We start from the raw sequence: 15,394 nt of genomic DNA, 5'->3' as shown, positions 1-15,394 counted from the left end.
TTTATTATATCTTCTAATCTTTGTAAACTGTCTGTTCATGTACTCAAGATCCTATCATGCATTTTGTGAAGGATACCTCATGATCTAATGGGTTTTAATGTTTTCATAGGTCTGTTATATATGGAATCAAAGATACACGGCTTCAAAAGACTATATTTTTAAAAATGAAAAGCTCTGCTCAGAGATTTTAATCATGTAGACTGGTGCCATTACAGTGAAGATTGTTTCCCAAGTAGATGTTTTAGATATAGATACAAATACATATGCACATGTATATGCACGTGTATATTTGTGTGTTTACAACTCTGAATTATGGACTTCAGGTTAAACCCTAGAAATGATCACATAGTGAGTTCACTCACAGTGAAGAAGCATTACACATCTGCTCCCCTAAACCCTTGAGGCAAATGCCTACTTAACCTTTGCAACACTGTTCTCGTTGCAAACTGACACCTTCCTTATCAGCCCAAGTTCGTGTCTTCTGTACCTCAGACATAAAGCGATTATATTACTATATACAGAGCCCCGACCTGAAATAATTTATTAGCCCACTTCCTCCAACAGAATATGAGCTCTGTATGGTATGAACTGTGTTATAATCATCTCAGTGTTTCTCATACTGTACATGGAAAACAGTACCTTCGGAATTGGCAAACCTTTCAAACGAAGAAAATTCAGCAGAATTTTAAAATAGCTGATGACTTTTGCAAGTAACTCATATCTTAACGTCTGGGTATTCTCCTTACCATATGTTATAATTGTCATGACTATTAATAGCACAATTAAGTTTAGAATCTGTTTTAACAGCAGTTAGACAAGTACTATCTGCAAATGCATTTTTTACCCAAATTCTACACAACATAATGTGGCATAAAGCAATTAGATAATAACTTTAAAAGCTCAATGCACCTATTCAAATTCTGCAGACTGACGCTCATCCTTTAATTTTAAAGAAAGACTATTCTTATTCTTTGGAATAACTGTTACTTCTGAATTCAGTTCCCACAGACCAGGAAAAGTACTTTGGCAGCTATGAGTATGATTAATTTTTTTTCTTTTTTTTTGCAAGCAACCTTTAGTTTATTTTACTTTTTTTTTTTTTAATTTATTGGGGTGACAATTGTTAGTAAGAGTATGATTAAATTTTAAACAACTGAACAGCAGGACTTTTTCTTGGAATGAAAGAAAATTTTTTTTTCTACATATGCACCCATATTTATAACATACTATTGTATGAAAAGAGTTTCTGGACAGATATTTATATTTTATGAATTATAAGAACATTGTAGATACTCAGATATTTATTATTTATCAACCAGGTAGTAAACAGAGGTATTCACAAAGTATAAACTACTGATTCACTAATTATTTAACTAGTCCACGGCCACCATTGATAAGTATTCTACTTTCATTAAACCACAAATATTTCATAACCTTCTGCCAAGACTTCCTGTGCTGGCAGTTTCGAGGCTCCAACCAGTCAGAGGCTCACCTGACAGGTCCAGCTCTTTGGTGGAAGACAAATTGGCCAGACTCCAGCTGTCACTGCGGGCCGCCAGGACGAACTTGTGAGCATTGATATGCTTGCCTCCAACCTTTATCTTCAGATCACTGATGAAGAAACATATCCACAAACACAAAAAAGAAAAATGTCACCATAATTAGGTACAGCTAAATTCACAGCTGGTAAATATATAAGTATTGACTGATGAACACGCATTTGCAAAAGAAACAAAATCACAGCAAAAGTATTTCTCTATGCCAGCAATGAATTCTGATGGGTCATATTTATATTATGTTGCTAGACATGGTCTCTATTTCTAACTTCCAGCTTTAATTTACATGGGATGTTCTGCTTCTAAAGACATCCACTCATGGGATTCTTATGGTGGTGAACCTACAAGTTAAATAGGATGATTAATAATCATATAAAAAGTAGAAAAGGTTTTAGGCAGAATATATCAAGTTAAATAATCAGGGGGAGAAAGATAGAAAGCTGAAAGACTGTGATGAGAGTCTGAGACTACAATGCTGCTGTGCTCCATATCACAGTAATTCTCAAGCAAGGTTAACAGAAAAACTATGAACAAATTAGCTTTGACACAGCAGTCAAGTATAGGAAACCCAATGTCTAGACTCCTGTTCTCATCAGAAACATCCAGACTTATTATTGGTCATCGTTTACTCAACCCTTTATAAAGAAATGGGGTGGGAGAAATCTTTCTTTCAAATGTGTTTCCGTATTTACGACATACCATTATATGAAAAGAGCTTTCCAAGTAGTTATTTATGTTTAACTCTGAAATGTCCAGTGCTAAGGGAGGAAAGCATCTGGGCAGTTAACAAAACCTAGGGATGACCTACTGAGCTGACACAGCATGTGCCATATGGCAATGCGGGCGGCAGTCCAAAGTCATTCATTAGTATCATCCTGCTTGTATTCAGATAATTTTTATTTTCATACTCCCCTTGAAAACAACTGTTAGGTTGTTGGAAAGCCTTTAGAAACGAAATACACAAAAACTATTAATATTACATAAAAAAGGGAAAAAAACTATTATATGAATGAACTCATTCACTTAAAATGAGACCTAAACAGAATATTGTTTCTCTAGAGCGCTTGATGCAGACACATTTTACTCCACAAGAGCACGGTCTAGAGCATAGTTTATAATTATGTAAGTATATCAACAATTCTAGTTCTATTAAAGACCAAGCCGCAACTAATTATGTTAGATCAGAGAGTAATAGGGTACTTATAATTTCAAGTTATTACAAACTACTGTACTGTTAACACAATAAAACATTATTAATCAATAAAGAAGAAATGGAATTAATATTCCATTTAAAATAGAACATAAAATTCTGTCTCAAATCATATCCTATGATAAAACTTTAAAAATTTAATGACAACAGAAAAAATTGGCTATTTAACAAAGCACAAACAATTTTTAAACTCTAAATTTATTTATCAAGTATTAAATTCTAATAACTTACATGAATATTCACTGTTTACTGTTTCAGCCACAAGTCTTTTAGCCACAAAACTATAAAAATAAATGTTTCTATAAAATTCCTACTACTATTCATGAATATCAGGTCAAAATTTTTTCTCTTTCGTAGTCTAACATACCAAATGGAAACAAAGATAGGATTTCACTAATAATTTCTAATCATAATTTTTAAAAATACAACTTGAAAATGGAAAATTGGACAAGTAAAGTCTATAGCAACTATATGTAGACACTATTAGGAGGCTAGTAATTTTATAAAAATTTCATTCCAGAGCATTTTCTTTTAAAATATGGATAGTAGGATGTTGTTACTGGAGAGGAAGAAAACACAAAGAGCTTCTTGCTAGAGTTTCTCAATCAAACACTTTAATTGGAAAAATTATAAGCTTGGTTGCCAGAAAATGAATGTAGTAAATAACTACATATAACCATCATTTTTAACTATCTTATGGGACAAAAGCCTTCTGCTAGACTTAAAAATAAATGTACCTATTTCTTTCACATTTCTCAATTTGAAAATGTTAACACCAACTCTTCAGTGACTCCAGTTACTGAGATGAACTTAAAAATACTATTTAAATTCTTCAACAAAATACTTGTTTTTGGGAAAAAGTATTTTTTTCCCTATATTGGTAAAAAGCATCTGCTTTAGAAACAGATTTTCCAATTTCAGTTATTCCATCTCAAAATCTCAGTCCTCTCTGAAGGCTCCATTCCCCACTTCATATTCAGTTGTAATAACAGAGGTATTCGACCTTCTTTAGATAAAAGACAGGTTTTAGAAGCTGAGGAGAGACCGTCTGGAGCCATGCGGCCACACCACAGCTGAGTGGGTAGAAAGAAGCCGAAAGAGGAAACGGTCCAGTCTCATTCCCACTGTCTCCTAGAAGGAGCACAGCACAACGGATGCAAGGAGTGGGTAAGTAATTGGGAAAGTAATGGGAGTTCCAATGGGGAAGAGCCTAGGGGAGTGGGAAGAGACGTGTCTGTAACAGAAACATGTCAGGCTTCCCTGCTCACGCCAGTAGAAATAAAGTTTCACTGGTCCACAGGAAAAACGAGGAAAATAAAAAGACAATGAACTATATTTTACAAGTAGCTATACCCACTCAGTTTAAAGGGCTGTCCTTTACTCAGAGCACAACAATTCCTATTTTTGGGGTATTCAATTTTTCTTTCTTTTAGAAGTTACTAAGAGGGTAGATGGAAGTTGTGGATTTTGATCTATTTTGAATGTCATAATTTATTTTGAAATTTTACTAAGTCTTATCTGGTCCAATCATCCATCTCCCTAGTAGCCAAATCCTTCCTTCTAGGCATCTACACATCCATGTTTCTTTTCCATGTTCAGTGCCACCATCCCAATTCAGTCCTTCATCATTTCTGGTCTGGACTTTTTACAACATCGAGCTGCTGGCTCTCTTCCCTTTATAATTTCACCTATATGAAGTTCCCAGGTTAATCATCCTAAAATACCATCTTGATTAGGACAGTCTCACAACTTAAAACTACTCTGCTCCACACTTCGCAGAGGATCAAGCCCAAAGTCCTCCTCTGGGCCTCCCAATGCAATCCACCCACCTTTCCCACCTCTCCCAGCATTCCCCTACACGGACCAGTACCCTAAAATGGCGCCCTCTCTAGCCTCTAAATCCTCTCTCGGCGTGTTCCCACATTCAGCCACTCCCTCTACCAGTAATATCACTGCCTTTTCTATTAAATCCTACCCTGTCTTTAGCATTCACGTCAAAACTCAATAACAGCTAACAATTGAGCATTTACTATTTGCCAGACACTGTTCTAAGTGCTTGAGACACGTATTTATTAATCCTCACAACAACCTTTAGGAACCTGAGGTACATCATACAACCCAGTTCACAGAGACACTCAAGGGCCAGCTGAGCTTCTAACACAGGCGGTGTGGTTCCAGAGTCCACCCTCAACCATCATGCTATGCTGCCTGCAATACTGCCAACTAGTCCCAAGACTCCTCCATCCACCATCCCGAGAGTAACCGCTCCCCTCTGAATCCCTGGACATGCAAGCTCATTCTGTCTGCACTAGAGATGCTATCACCATGTCTCCACATTCTGTGCTGAAGTAGGAAACCAAAGAGACAAAAACTTGCCTCTAGGAGCTCACATTCTAGAAACTAAGTTTGCTAATATCCCAATTAGAGAGAAATACACTTGGGAAGAAAGTCTGTAAGAGAGACGCTGCAATGCGGTCTGGGAATAAAGCAAAGAGCTGGCTTCCCCAAACTGGCCCTGTGTCCACGAGCTCACCTGTACTGTTCCTGCTCATAGAGGTCGGCCACGATCGTCAGGAGGCGGCTGATGAAGGACTCACTGCTGTCCTCCTTGTTTGCTTGCGCGGCCAAAAGGGTGCATCTCTTCTCTGTCTCTGCCAATTTCTTCTGCAGCTTGACATACTCTTGTCGGAGAAGCATCAAGTGCTTCTCCAACTTGGCCACCTCTTCTGCAAGGGGAACAAGGAATCAAGTTTACCATGGTGGGTGTAAAGTAGATAGCATTCGTTAATCCCTCGTCCCACAGATAGCATGGCTACCAAAATGACTATTCACATGATGTTTCTACTATGTCTTAGTGATACTCTTACAGGACCAGGATGGTTTTGTTTCAGAGTGCCACTGGGCCTAAAGGACCACCATGGTCCAGGGATTTCTCTTCTCAGTTTCCCCTGAAAAATCAATATTCAATATACGACAATGAAAATCACCTAGAAGGCTTTTTTCAAACCACTAGTAGTAATAACTAACTTTCACAAGTCACATGCTGTCCTAAGAGCTTTCTGTGAATTCTCTCACGTAAGCTTCATGACAACCCATGAGATAGGTACTGTTGCTAGCCACACTTTACAGGTGAGGACACTGGGGCAGAGACATTAACAATTTGCCCAAGGTCACAAAGCTGGTGAGAGGCGGAGCTGGGAGGAGCCCAGGCATTCTCATTCCAGGGCCTGTGATCTATTAACCACTACCCCACACTACCTGACAAACCTGAGACGATTAGGCCAGTCAATAAGGATTCAGATGGATGCATACTCTACAGGTGTGCTGGGCCAGATTAAAAAGGTTGACAGCCACTATATTTGATTCATTAAATTCAACAAATATTTACGAAGTGTTTACTAGGTGCCAGGCACTGCACAATGGTAAGCAAAAGCAGACATATCTTTCCTCAAAGTTTTTAGCTACTGGGGAAAGTAAACTTTAATATTATAACAACAATTGTAACAATCAAAAGCAAAACTATAATTCTAATAAGTACCAGGAGGAAATAACAGAGCTATGAGAACCTGTAACAAAGAAATTTAATTTAGAATATCAGAAAGTAAACAGTCAAAAAACTTCTTTACCTGGGCTCTAGAGTCTTGGTGGGGAATCAAGCATCCATGCAAATTACTACTCCTATAAAGCAAGGTCTAACTATGGAACCACAGAGCTGCTATCGTCATTCTCTGGCCTTGGTCCCTTGACCCTTCTACTCCCCACCACAGGTATTACAAATCTTAACACCACCCTCAAGCCCATCTCCCACCCAATTTGCCTAATTCTCAGCCAATGTCTTGAGAAAACTGAGCTACTGCCAACAACGTCCACCACACCAGCAACTACTCCCACCTACTCCGTGCTTTCTCAGAGAAAGTATCTCCCTCTGGTCCAAGTTTAATCCCTCCACCTATGCTCCAAACCCGTCACTCTCCTCAGGTCCTTTGCTTTATCATCAACCAACCCCTCCTCCAGCAACTTCAACCTCTTCCAACTGGGCCTTTCTCATCAGCATATAAACCTGTTCAAGTCTCTATTAAAACAAAACCCTCTTTCCACTCCACATCTGACAACCGCAGCCCTTCATCTCTAGCTACCCCAACATCATTTCCTCATCTACTTTCCCCCTTCCATTGCCTCCTTCTGTCTCCACCATTCCCTTAAAACTCCCCACCAATGACCTTCTAATTGCCAAATGCAATAAACACTTGCCAGTGCTTCTCCTCCTGGACCTCTACAATACAGCATCTGATACTGCTGTCTACCCTTCTTTTCTTCTGTTCTTTCAGCAACCACAGTGCCATTCTCTCTCCCATTCTGGTTCTCTGTCTCTGTCACCAAACTTCAAGCAAGTCTGCTCTTCCTGTGTGTGGTCCGTATGCTAATTAATGCCACTCCTCTCTATCGCAGTTACCTGAAGATGAAACGTGGAATAATTTTAGCTGTCCTGCTCTCAGTCACATGGCCCCAGCTCTATCCCAACTAAAAAACTGACTCTCCCACCTATACATGTCTGGGCACCCTTCCTGTCTTCTGTATCCCCGTCTCCACTATGACTTTAATTCAGGCCCTCTCTCATCCTATCTGATCGCCAATGTGAAAGGATTTACATCTGCATCTCAGAGCCCGTCACAGAACGTGACACACAGAGGCTCACTAAATATTTGATCAACTCAACTGAACAAGTAAAATCCAGTTTTAAAAAACAGGATTCCTTTCCTGTCCTCAACTGCATCCCTCTCCCACCTGCTGCCTATTAGCTAATTCTTTATAAACATGGAAATAATCAAAAACTGGTTTAAAAACACAGGAATGGTTAAATAAACTAAGTGGTACACGAGTTTGAAGTTATTATACAACTATTAATGTTTTCAAAGAAACATGTCATACTAAACACGCATATTCAAAGAATATATTAACAGAAAAAAGCGGGCTGCAAAACTGTATTTTATAATTCCAATTTTATTATAAATATTCACATATACGTGGAGTAAAAAAACAAATTAAATATCCCAAAACATCAGCAGGTGTCACTAAAAAGGGGGGTTTATGGGAGATTTTTCTTCTTTGCAGTTTTCTGCACCATTTCAGGTATTCTGCGACATATGTGTTCTATTTTCATAATTAGAGAAAATTTTTAAGAGAAACCTGTTTAAATACTAATATACATATGGTAGGGAACTTCTTTCTCCTGTTCTAGCAGATTCACGTTAAATAAATACCTGGAGTCAAAAAACTGAATGCAAGTCTCAGGGGTAAATCAGTATTCCTGGGAAAATAAAGTCGAAGACACCTACGAGATGAAAATTTGCTTATGACTTTCACTGATCACTGTTCTCATGACTGACATATCAGATAAAAACTCCTATAACGAATAATTTTGAAAATACTGCAATTTTTTGGTCTACTAATATTTAAACTAAATATTGCTTTAAAAACGCTGGCTAAAGAAAAGCACACAATGATCCTATTATAACATTTTAAAAACTCAGCAAGTAGCATTTACAATTGCACAAAACTCCTTAGGTAGGACTTAGCTCTACACTTTTATTCTGAGGTCACTGGTTTTGAAGAGTTCTTCACAGTAACTCAGACTAAAAAGCCAAGAAATTGCAATTATTTACCTCAAAGGGGAAAGCATTTAACACAAAGCAGTAAATTCATGTGATGGTACGAATTTATACTTTTTTTCTGGATTGAGAGAAATGGAGGTGACTGGCTTCTTTAACGAAAAACTGAATTTCTAGGTGTGGTAACAGAAAATGGAAAAGGACATACAATTGAGAGTAATAGCAAATTCTGTTCAAAAACTGCTATCGCTTGAAGCCACATGAATCTGTGGTCTCAGAAGTCACGATAATAGTTATCAGTGGAAGAATGGCGAGAGTAGTTGTAACTGGGCGGGAACATGCGCGTGCTCTCGGGGGTGCTGCTAACAGCCTTTTTTATTTAACTTAGTGGCTACATGCATGTTTCATTTTGATAATTAATTGAACTCTACACGAAAGATTTGTTTTTTTCTTTTTTCTGTATTCAAAAAATGTGTACTGAACGCCTGTTATGTGCCATGGATGCAATAAACTGACGATACGGTGGTGAACTAGACAGGTGATGCTTTTGTCCTCATGGAATTGACGGTCAGGTGAGGAAGACAGGCCCCCAAACAAGCAAATAATAAATAATTAAAATCATGCTGCATGCTATGAAGGAAATAAAAAGAGCTAATTGGGAGAATAATGGTCAGGGGCAGGGTTGGTGAACCTCTCCTCTACATAAGAGGTCTGGCTAAAGAGAGAAATTTGGTTATCCTCAGCACGTGGATGATACTTAACACCACTGGGAGGAATGGGATCACCTAAAGAGAGAATATTATGAAAAAGGGGTGCTCAGGATTGAGCCCTGAGAAACAATCTAATTGAAGGGGTCACGTAGAGGAGGAGTGATTCATCCTTTTCTTCATGTACCTTATGCTTCCATTAAAAAGTAAAAAAAACTAATTTCACTAACAATTGTCATCCCAATAAATTAAAAAAAAAAAAAAGTAAAAAAACCTGATATATACCTGGAGTGGGTTCTGGAGTGAAAGTGATGGGGACCCAAATCCTTTCAGTATCTAGCTATAGGACCGTAAGTTCACCCCCCTGAGCTTTTGTTTCTTTATCTGTAAAATGAGGAATGGGGATCTACTTTCAGTGCTGTTGTGAGAATTAAATGACAACTACTATAACTGGTACATACACTCAATATTGTCAGGCTTTCCTCCACCCCTCTGCACATTCCACAATTACATAATTATTGCATAAAATAGTTCAAATTGTTTTAACAGTTTATACTTTTTTTTTTGAGTCATGAAAAAGCAGAATGGGATTCAAATGTTTTCTTGACCTAGGAACTGAGCTTGATCAATTAAAGTCATGGCAAATCAACAGGACATTCTCAGAAGGAGGTGATGAACAAAAGTAAAAACAGAAATGGAAACAGTGCTAAATACTGAAGGAGCTACTTCAAATATTTTATCACCTCATATAGCAAGTCTTCATTGACAATTCCCAAACGAAAAAGCAAAGCCTAACATACTTTAAAAATCTTGACTATGATTATTCATTTAGAAAAAGTGCAGGTTAGACTGGCCTTTAAAAAAAAAAAAAACGCTCAAAGAGGCAACTCCTAATCTACCACAGGAAAAAGTCAGCCAATGTCTCCCATTGATCAATCTAGAAATGGCACTATAAATAAGTTTTATCACTTGGAGGTAAATAAAGAAGAGCAGAAAGTAGTCCAGGGAGCAGAGTGACGGGCGGCAAAATTTATTTTTTGTTATAAGCCAAGTAATATTATTTGAATTTTAAATTTATGTGCACTGATAAAGCAAATACATCATTTTATACAAAATTTAAAGACTATGGAAAACAGTTACAATTATAAGGGAAAATAAGTTTCTAGCACCCAAGTGTAAGGGTTTTTATATCTCACAAAGCTTTAGGAAGGAAAGGAGCCTAAAGATCACCTCATTTGCCTCAACTCCCAATGAATCTGAGGAGCAGAAAGGGGACGCAGCCGTGACTAGCAGCCTGCGCACCTCTTGCCTCTCAGATCACGCTCGATGACGTTATTCCCAGGCTGGTTGCGTGAGTATCACTCAGGCCGTTTAAACTACTAGGACAAAAAGAGCACCTAGATTCAGTAGACCTGAGGTCAGGGTCAGGAAAAGTCTACTTTTAAAACAGCCCAGGGATAGGAATGAGTGCCCTGGAGAAAAGGTTCGGCCCCCAGCGAACACCTCCCCACGTCACAGATTGCTCTAGGAATACTCCTATGTAGATAAAAGACAAACTGAATTGCAATTTTTTTTGTTCACTCATTGATTTGTTCAAAGAATTTCGTTTCTTAAGAAGACACTTGCATAACCTAGTAATTCATTAAAAATTTATTATGCAGCAGTATCAGAGTAAAAAGAAAGAAAATCTTGGCACGTCTTTTTTACAAAGTTACAGGGTAATGGAGAAAATGGGCAATTAAATAAAGCAGTTCAATAAAACCTGACAGCACTCTGACAGGGATACAAATAAAGCATGAAGAAAAGTGGTGTTTTACTTCAAAAGATTTACCTAAAGCCTGTATATGTTTGTAGCATACTGGGCCTGGAAAATGCAAGGAAAAGGCTTCAGTCTTTTACTTTCTTGGCCCGATTCGCCTTTGAAAGTAGTATCAGGTTTGTGGAACAGACATAGTACTTGGCTCTATGGTAAATACAAATAATTAGAAGGCAAGACCTAGCCTAGTCCTCTGACAGCTTGCTGGCAGAAGTGTCTGCCACTCACCTGCCTCTGCTGCAGCCAACTGAAAAGGATGACCAGGACACCTCATCCTGCTAGCTCAACCTAGTGGCTCCCGTCACATCCCACTTGCCGGAGAGTTAGGTTAGCTTGCACGTTTTCACAGGGGCAGCCTGTGGCTACAGACTGCAGATTTTTCTTCCACGAAGCACAACGAACTCTTTAACTCTGGTTTCAATCCCACAACATTCTAGCCAACCTAAGTATTTTACTCTTCAAGAGCTCCAAACCATCATGACAAGACTGTAGCCTCAGTAATTAACTCTGCATTTCCATGTCACGTAAATGAACTATCAATCTGCAAGGATTTATGAGCACCTACTGTGCACTAAGCATTACGGCAGATCAGGAGTTGCCTCTTGGAGAGTTTGTGAAAAGGGCAGTCTAACTTTCCCCTCTGCCAAACAAATAACGTAGCACAAAGTAGTATCTACAAGGAACTGACAAATAGGAGAACTCACAAATTAAGAGTCACAAACAATCGGAATACTGCCTTATGTTTGGGAATTAGGAGGACATTTGCCTTCAAGAGTGGAAAGTTGCTGATTCCTTTATTTAACCCTTAAAATGAGATCGTAAAAGTTCTGTTTCCGTCAGGAGTCCCTGTAAATTTCTTTGGATATCAGTTATACTTATATAATTCCAAAATCTACAGCAATAGCCGTAGTCTCACTCCAGAATTTCTGACACAAATTTCCAGCTGTGGTCTGGACACCGACACAATAAAGACATAAACTACAAAAGTTATGATCAGAGATGAGGCAAGATAAAAGAAGGACTTTAGAATAATTTAGGGGTCTTATTCACGAAATCACAGATGCCCCCTGCCCAGCACCTTTTGCAGGGGGAAACCCAGACCACAAGTGCACCTATCAGTGGTACTGGCATTGGCACACCATTTCACAGTATAATGGGGGAAGCACCCACGGCGATGTTCTTCTCTGGGGAATACTGTCTGCTGGTAAACAGCAATGCAAATGTGTCCTGGAAGGGTCAAACTGTAGCGTTCTTACAGGAAGAAGAATAAAATTACCATTCTGAGTAATAATGGAGAGAAAAACTACATCTTAGTGCAGTGGTGAAAGGCACAGGATCTGGAGCTAGACTGACAGGGACCAAAGACCCGCCCAGCACTTTCTAGCTGTGACACCTTAGGCAAGTGCCTCATTCTCCTCACCTGTATGTTGTAAACACATAATGTGCTAATACATAGAATGACCTTAGAAGACTGTCCGCTCTCCAGTAAATGGTCAATAAATGTTAGTGGTTAACCCTTCTGAAAAAGGAAACGCAATAGAATCCTTAACAGCATGTATTCTGGAGCCTCCCTTGAGGGTTGGAATCCCAGCTTGCACATTTACTGGCCGTGTGACCTTGGGCAGTTACGTCCTCCTCTCTGGGCTTCGGTTTTCTCACGTGGAAAATGGGAATAATAATAGTATCTCGGAGTGTTGTCGAGGAGTAATTGAGTCACGTAGGTTAAATCATTTAGAACAGTGAGTGTCTGGTTTAAAGGTTTACTACTACTATTGCTACTTCTTTACAAAGTGGCTAGTTTTCAGCCGTGGTTTCTTCTTTCTCTTCCTCCAACTTTCCTTTTGAAAAATAAGCCTAGAAATTTAAATAATAGATAAAACCTACAGTTTCACCAAAACAACTATATGCTAAGTATCAGTGAAGAATGTCAGCAGCTTGTACTATTAATGTGGGCATGTTTCTTTTCTAGTAATACCCATGTGCCCTGCACCAGTGCCATCCAAAGTTAGATATTTGATGAGCTTTCTGATAGCTCATCAATCTTGACTTAACCAAAGATGCTTGAGACAAAAAAAAAAAAAAAAAAATCTGCCTTCACTATGAATCACCTAAAAGAAAGAGAGTAACAACAACTGTAAAAAAAAAATTAATCAGCAAGTCATGGCACAGTCAAAAAGGAAGCAACAGTGATCTTTCCAGGTCAGGAGTTGGCAAACTTTCTGTGAAGGGCCAGAGAGTAAATATTTTAGGCTCTTTGTGCCTCAGTCCCTGTGGCAACTACTCAACTCTGCTGTTGTAATGCAAAAGAGTGTATGAATGAGTTCACTGCCCACCCCCCAAAAAAATTTTTATTTATGGACACTGAAAATTGAATTTCATACAATTTTTCACATGCTATGATATAGTCTTACTTTGATTTTTCCATCAACCATTTTATATATATATATAATTTGTACACACATACACACAAATATATATGTGTATATATATATATATATACATATATATATATATATATATATAAATAATTCTTAACTCAAGAGTTGTACAAATACAGAGGGTGCCAAAAAAGTATACACATTTTAAGAAAGGAAAACTGTATTAAAATTGTAATACTCAACATATACCATAACACAAGAAGACTGCAAGTCACGTTTGACTTCTGCAATTACAAGAGGTGCTCAAAGTGGTTACAACCAGAGTCCGGACACTTCTGATTACGGTGAACTACTGCTTGAGCAACGTTGACCAAAGTGTCCACTAGTATACATTTTTTTGGCACCCCCAGTATAAGTCTCAGGTCAGATTTGGCCAACAGGTCATAGTTTACCAACCCCTGTTCTATGTGATTTTTAAAGAATAAGTATACCAAAATGATGCCCAGAGCCAAATAAAAAGGGAAGAAAGCAGTTAATCTGTCCAAAATGCCTAGAATTCTGTATCTTCTCCCTTCTCTTTACCAAACTCTATGCCACTAAAACAGCCCTTGCATCTTGAAGACATCCTTCTCTCCAGGCTCATCTCCTTACCCTTGTACACAAGCTCATGGTAACCTATCCCAAATAAACTTTTCCCCATTATTACTCTTGATTGCCTTGTCTATCATGCTCTTTTCCTTCTCTACCAATTTCTGAAGGAAGCCCTCTTTACTCACTGCTTCCTTCTTTACCTCCCTCATCTTTTGAAACTTGGCTTCTATCCATACCACTCTACTAAAAGGGTCTCAGTCACCATGATAAAATCACCCACTGCAATGACCTTTTCCTTATCCTTCAAGGTCCTTAACCTCTCAGCAGCGTTCAACACTTCATCAGTCCATTCTTGAAATTCTTTTGATTTTAGCTTCCTAAATCTGTACTACATACAGGTTATCCCCCTACCTTTCTTACAGATAACTTTCTTACAGGCTACTCTCTAAAAGAAAGCAGTCCTGCAAGGTTCAGACTTAGAACGGAACTTTTTCCTAACTTCCTTTCTTGGAGGTTTCAAACACACCCATACTTTACTGTCACTGTAAATGACCCCAAATCTCTCTCAATAGCTCCTACTGGAAGATAACCTACTGGTACTACCAACTCAACATGTCCAAAATCAAACTTAACATCTTCCTCAAATCAAATGCCTCTTCCTGCTTCTATTTTAATTGTTAACCAGCTTTGAAAGCTCTGGGTTATCTATGTGTCTAGGCTGTGATAATCCACTTATAACAGTACAGCCAATATATAAAATACTTAGGGATAAATTTAACAAAAAATGTGCAAAGACCTGCATACTGAAACTATAAAACACTGTTGACAATTTAAAGATAGCCTAAATACAGCTGGCCCTCTGTATCTCAGGTTTTACCTCTGTGGGTTCAACCAACCACGGATGGAAAATATTCAAGAAAAAAAAAAATCCCAGAAAATTCAAAAAAGCAAAACTTGAATTTGCTATGCAGCGAAAATGATGCCCAGAGCCAAATAAAGTGAATGAAGTGATGTGTAAGCATACCCTGCTGTAACCTATACGTAAATGTAGGTTATATGCAAATACTGTGCCATGTTATATAAGGGACTTGAGCATCTGTGGATTTTGGTATCCACAGGGGTCCTGGAATGAATCCCCATGGATACCGAGGGACAATTATAAATGGAGAGTTATACTATGCTCATGGATTGTTAAGATGTCAATTGTCTCCAAATTGAAATACAATTCAACACCATCACAAAAAAAGTTCAAAATTTTTTTGTAGAACTTAACAAGATGATTCTAAAATTCGTATGAAAATGCTAAACATCTAGAATAGCCGAAACAATTCTGCAGAAAAAATAAGGTGCAGCACTTTACATGACTGATTTCAAGACTTGTTATAAAGCTACAGTAATTGGGACAATATCATATTGGCATCAAGATAGACGTTCAGAGCAATGGAATAGAATATGATCCAGAAATAACCTACAATATAGAGCCAAATGGGTTGACAGCAGTGCCAAGGCACTTCAATGAGGAAAGAA

The 15,394-nt window shown here is 38.2% G+C and overlaps 1 protein-coding gene across 1 annotated transcript in view; it reads right to left on the bottom strand.

The window, feature by feature from the left end:
- ANKFY1 (ankyrin repeat and FYVE domain containing 1) overlaps nucleotides 1-15,394 on the bottom strand; it is an 83,705-nt gene that overhangs the window by 57,341 nt on the left and 10,970 nt on the right. The window contains exons 2-3 of the mRNA XM_033089461.1: nucleotides 5,300-5,492; nucleotides 1,493-1,611 (exon numbers count right to left, since the gene is read on the bottom strand). Coding sequence (XP_032945352.1) covers nucleotides 1,493-1,611; nucleotides 5,300-5,492 — 312 coding nt within the window. The remainder of the gene's footprint in view (nucleotides 1-1,492; nucleotides 1,612-5,299; nucleotides 5,493-15,394) is intronic.

This window comes from Rhinolophus ferrumequinum, chromosome 21 (genome assembly GCF_004115265.2).
Source record: "Rhinolophus ferrumequinum isolate MPI-CBG mRhiFer1 chromosome 21, mRhiFer1_v1.p, whole genome shotgun sequence".
Taxonomy (NCBI): Eukaryota; Metazoa; Chordata; class Mammalia; order Chiroptera; family Rhinolophidae; genus Rhinolophus; species Rhinolophus ferrumequinum.
The sequence above is the reverse complement of the archived record's forward strand: the minus strand, read 5'-3'. Positions and strand labels throughout refer to the sequence as shown.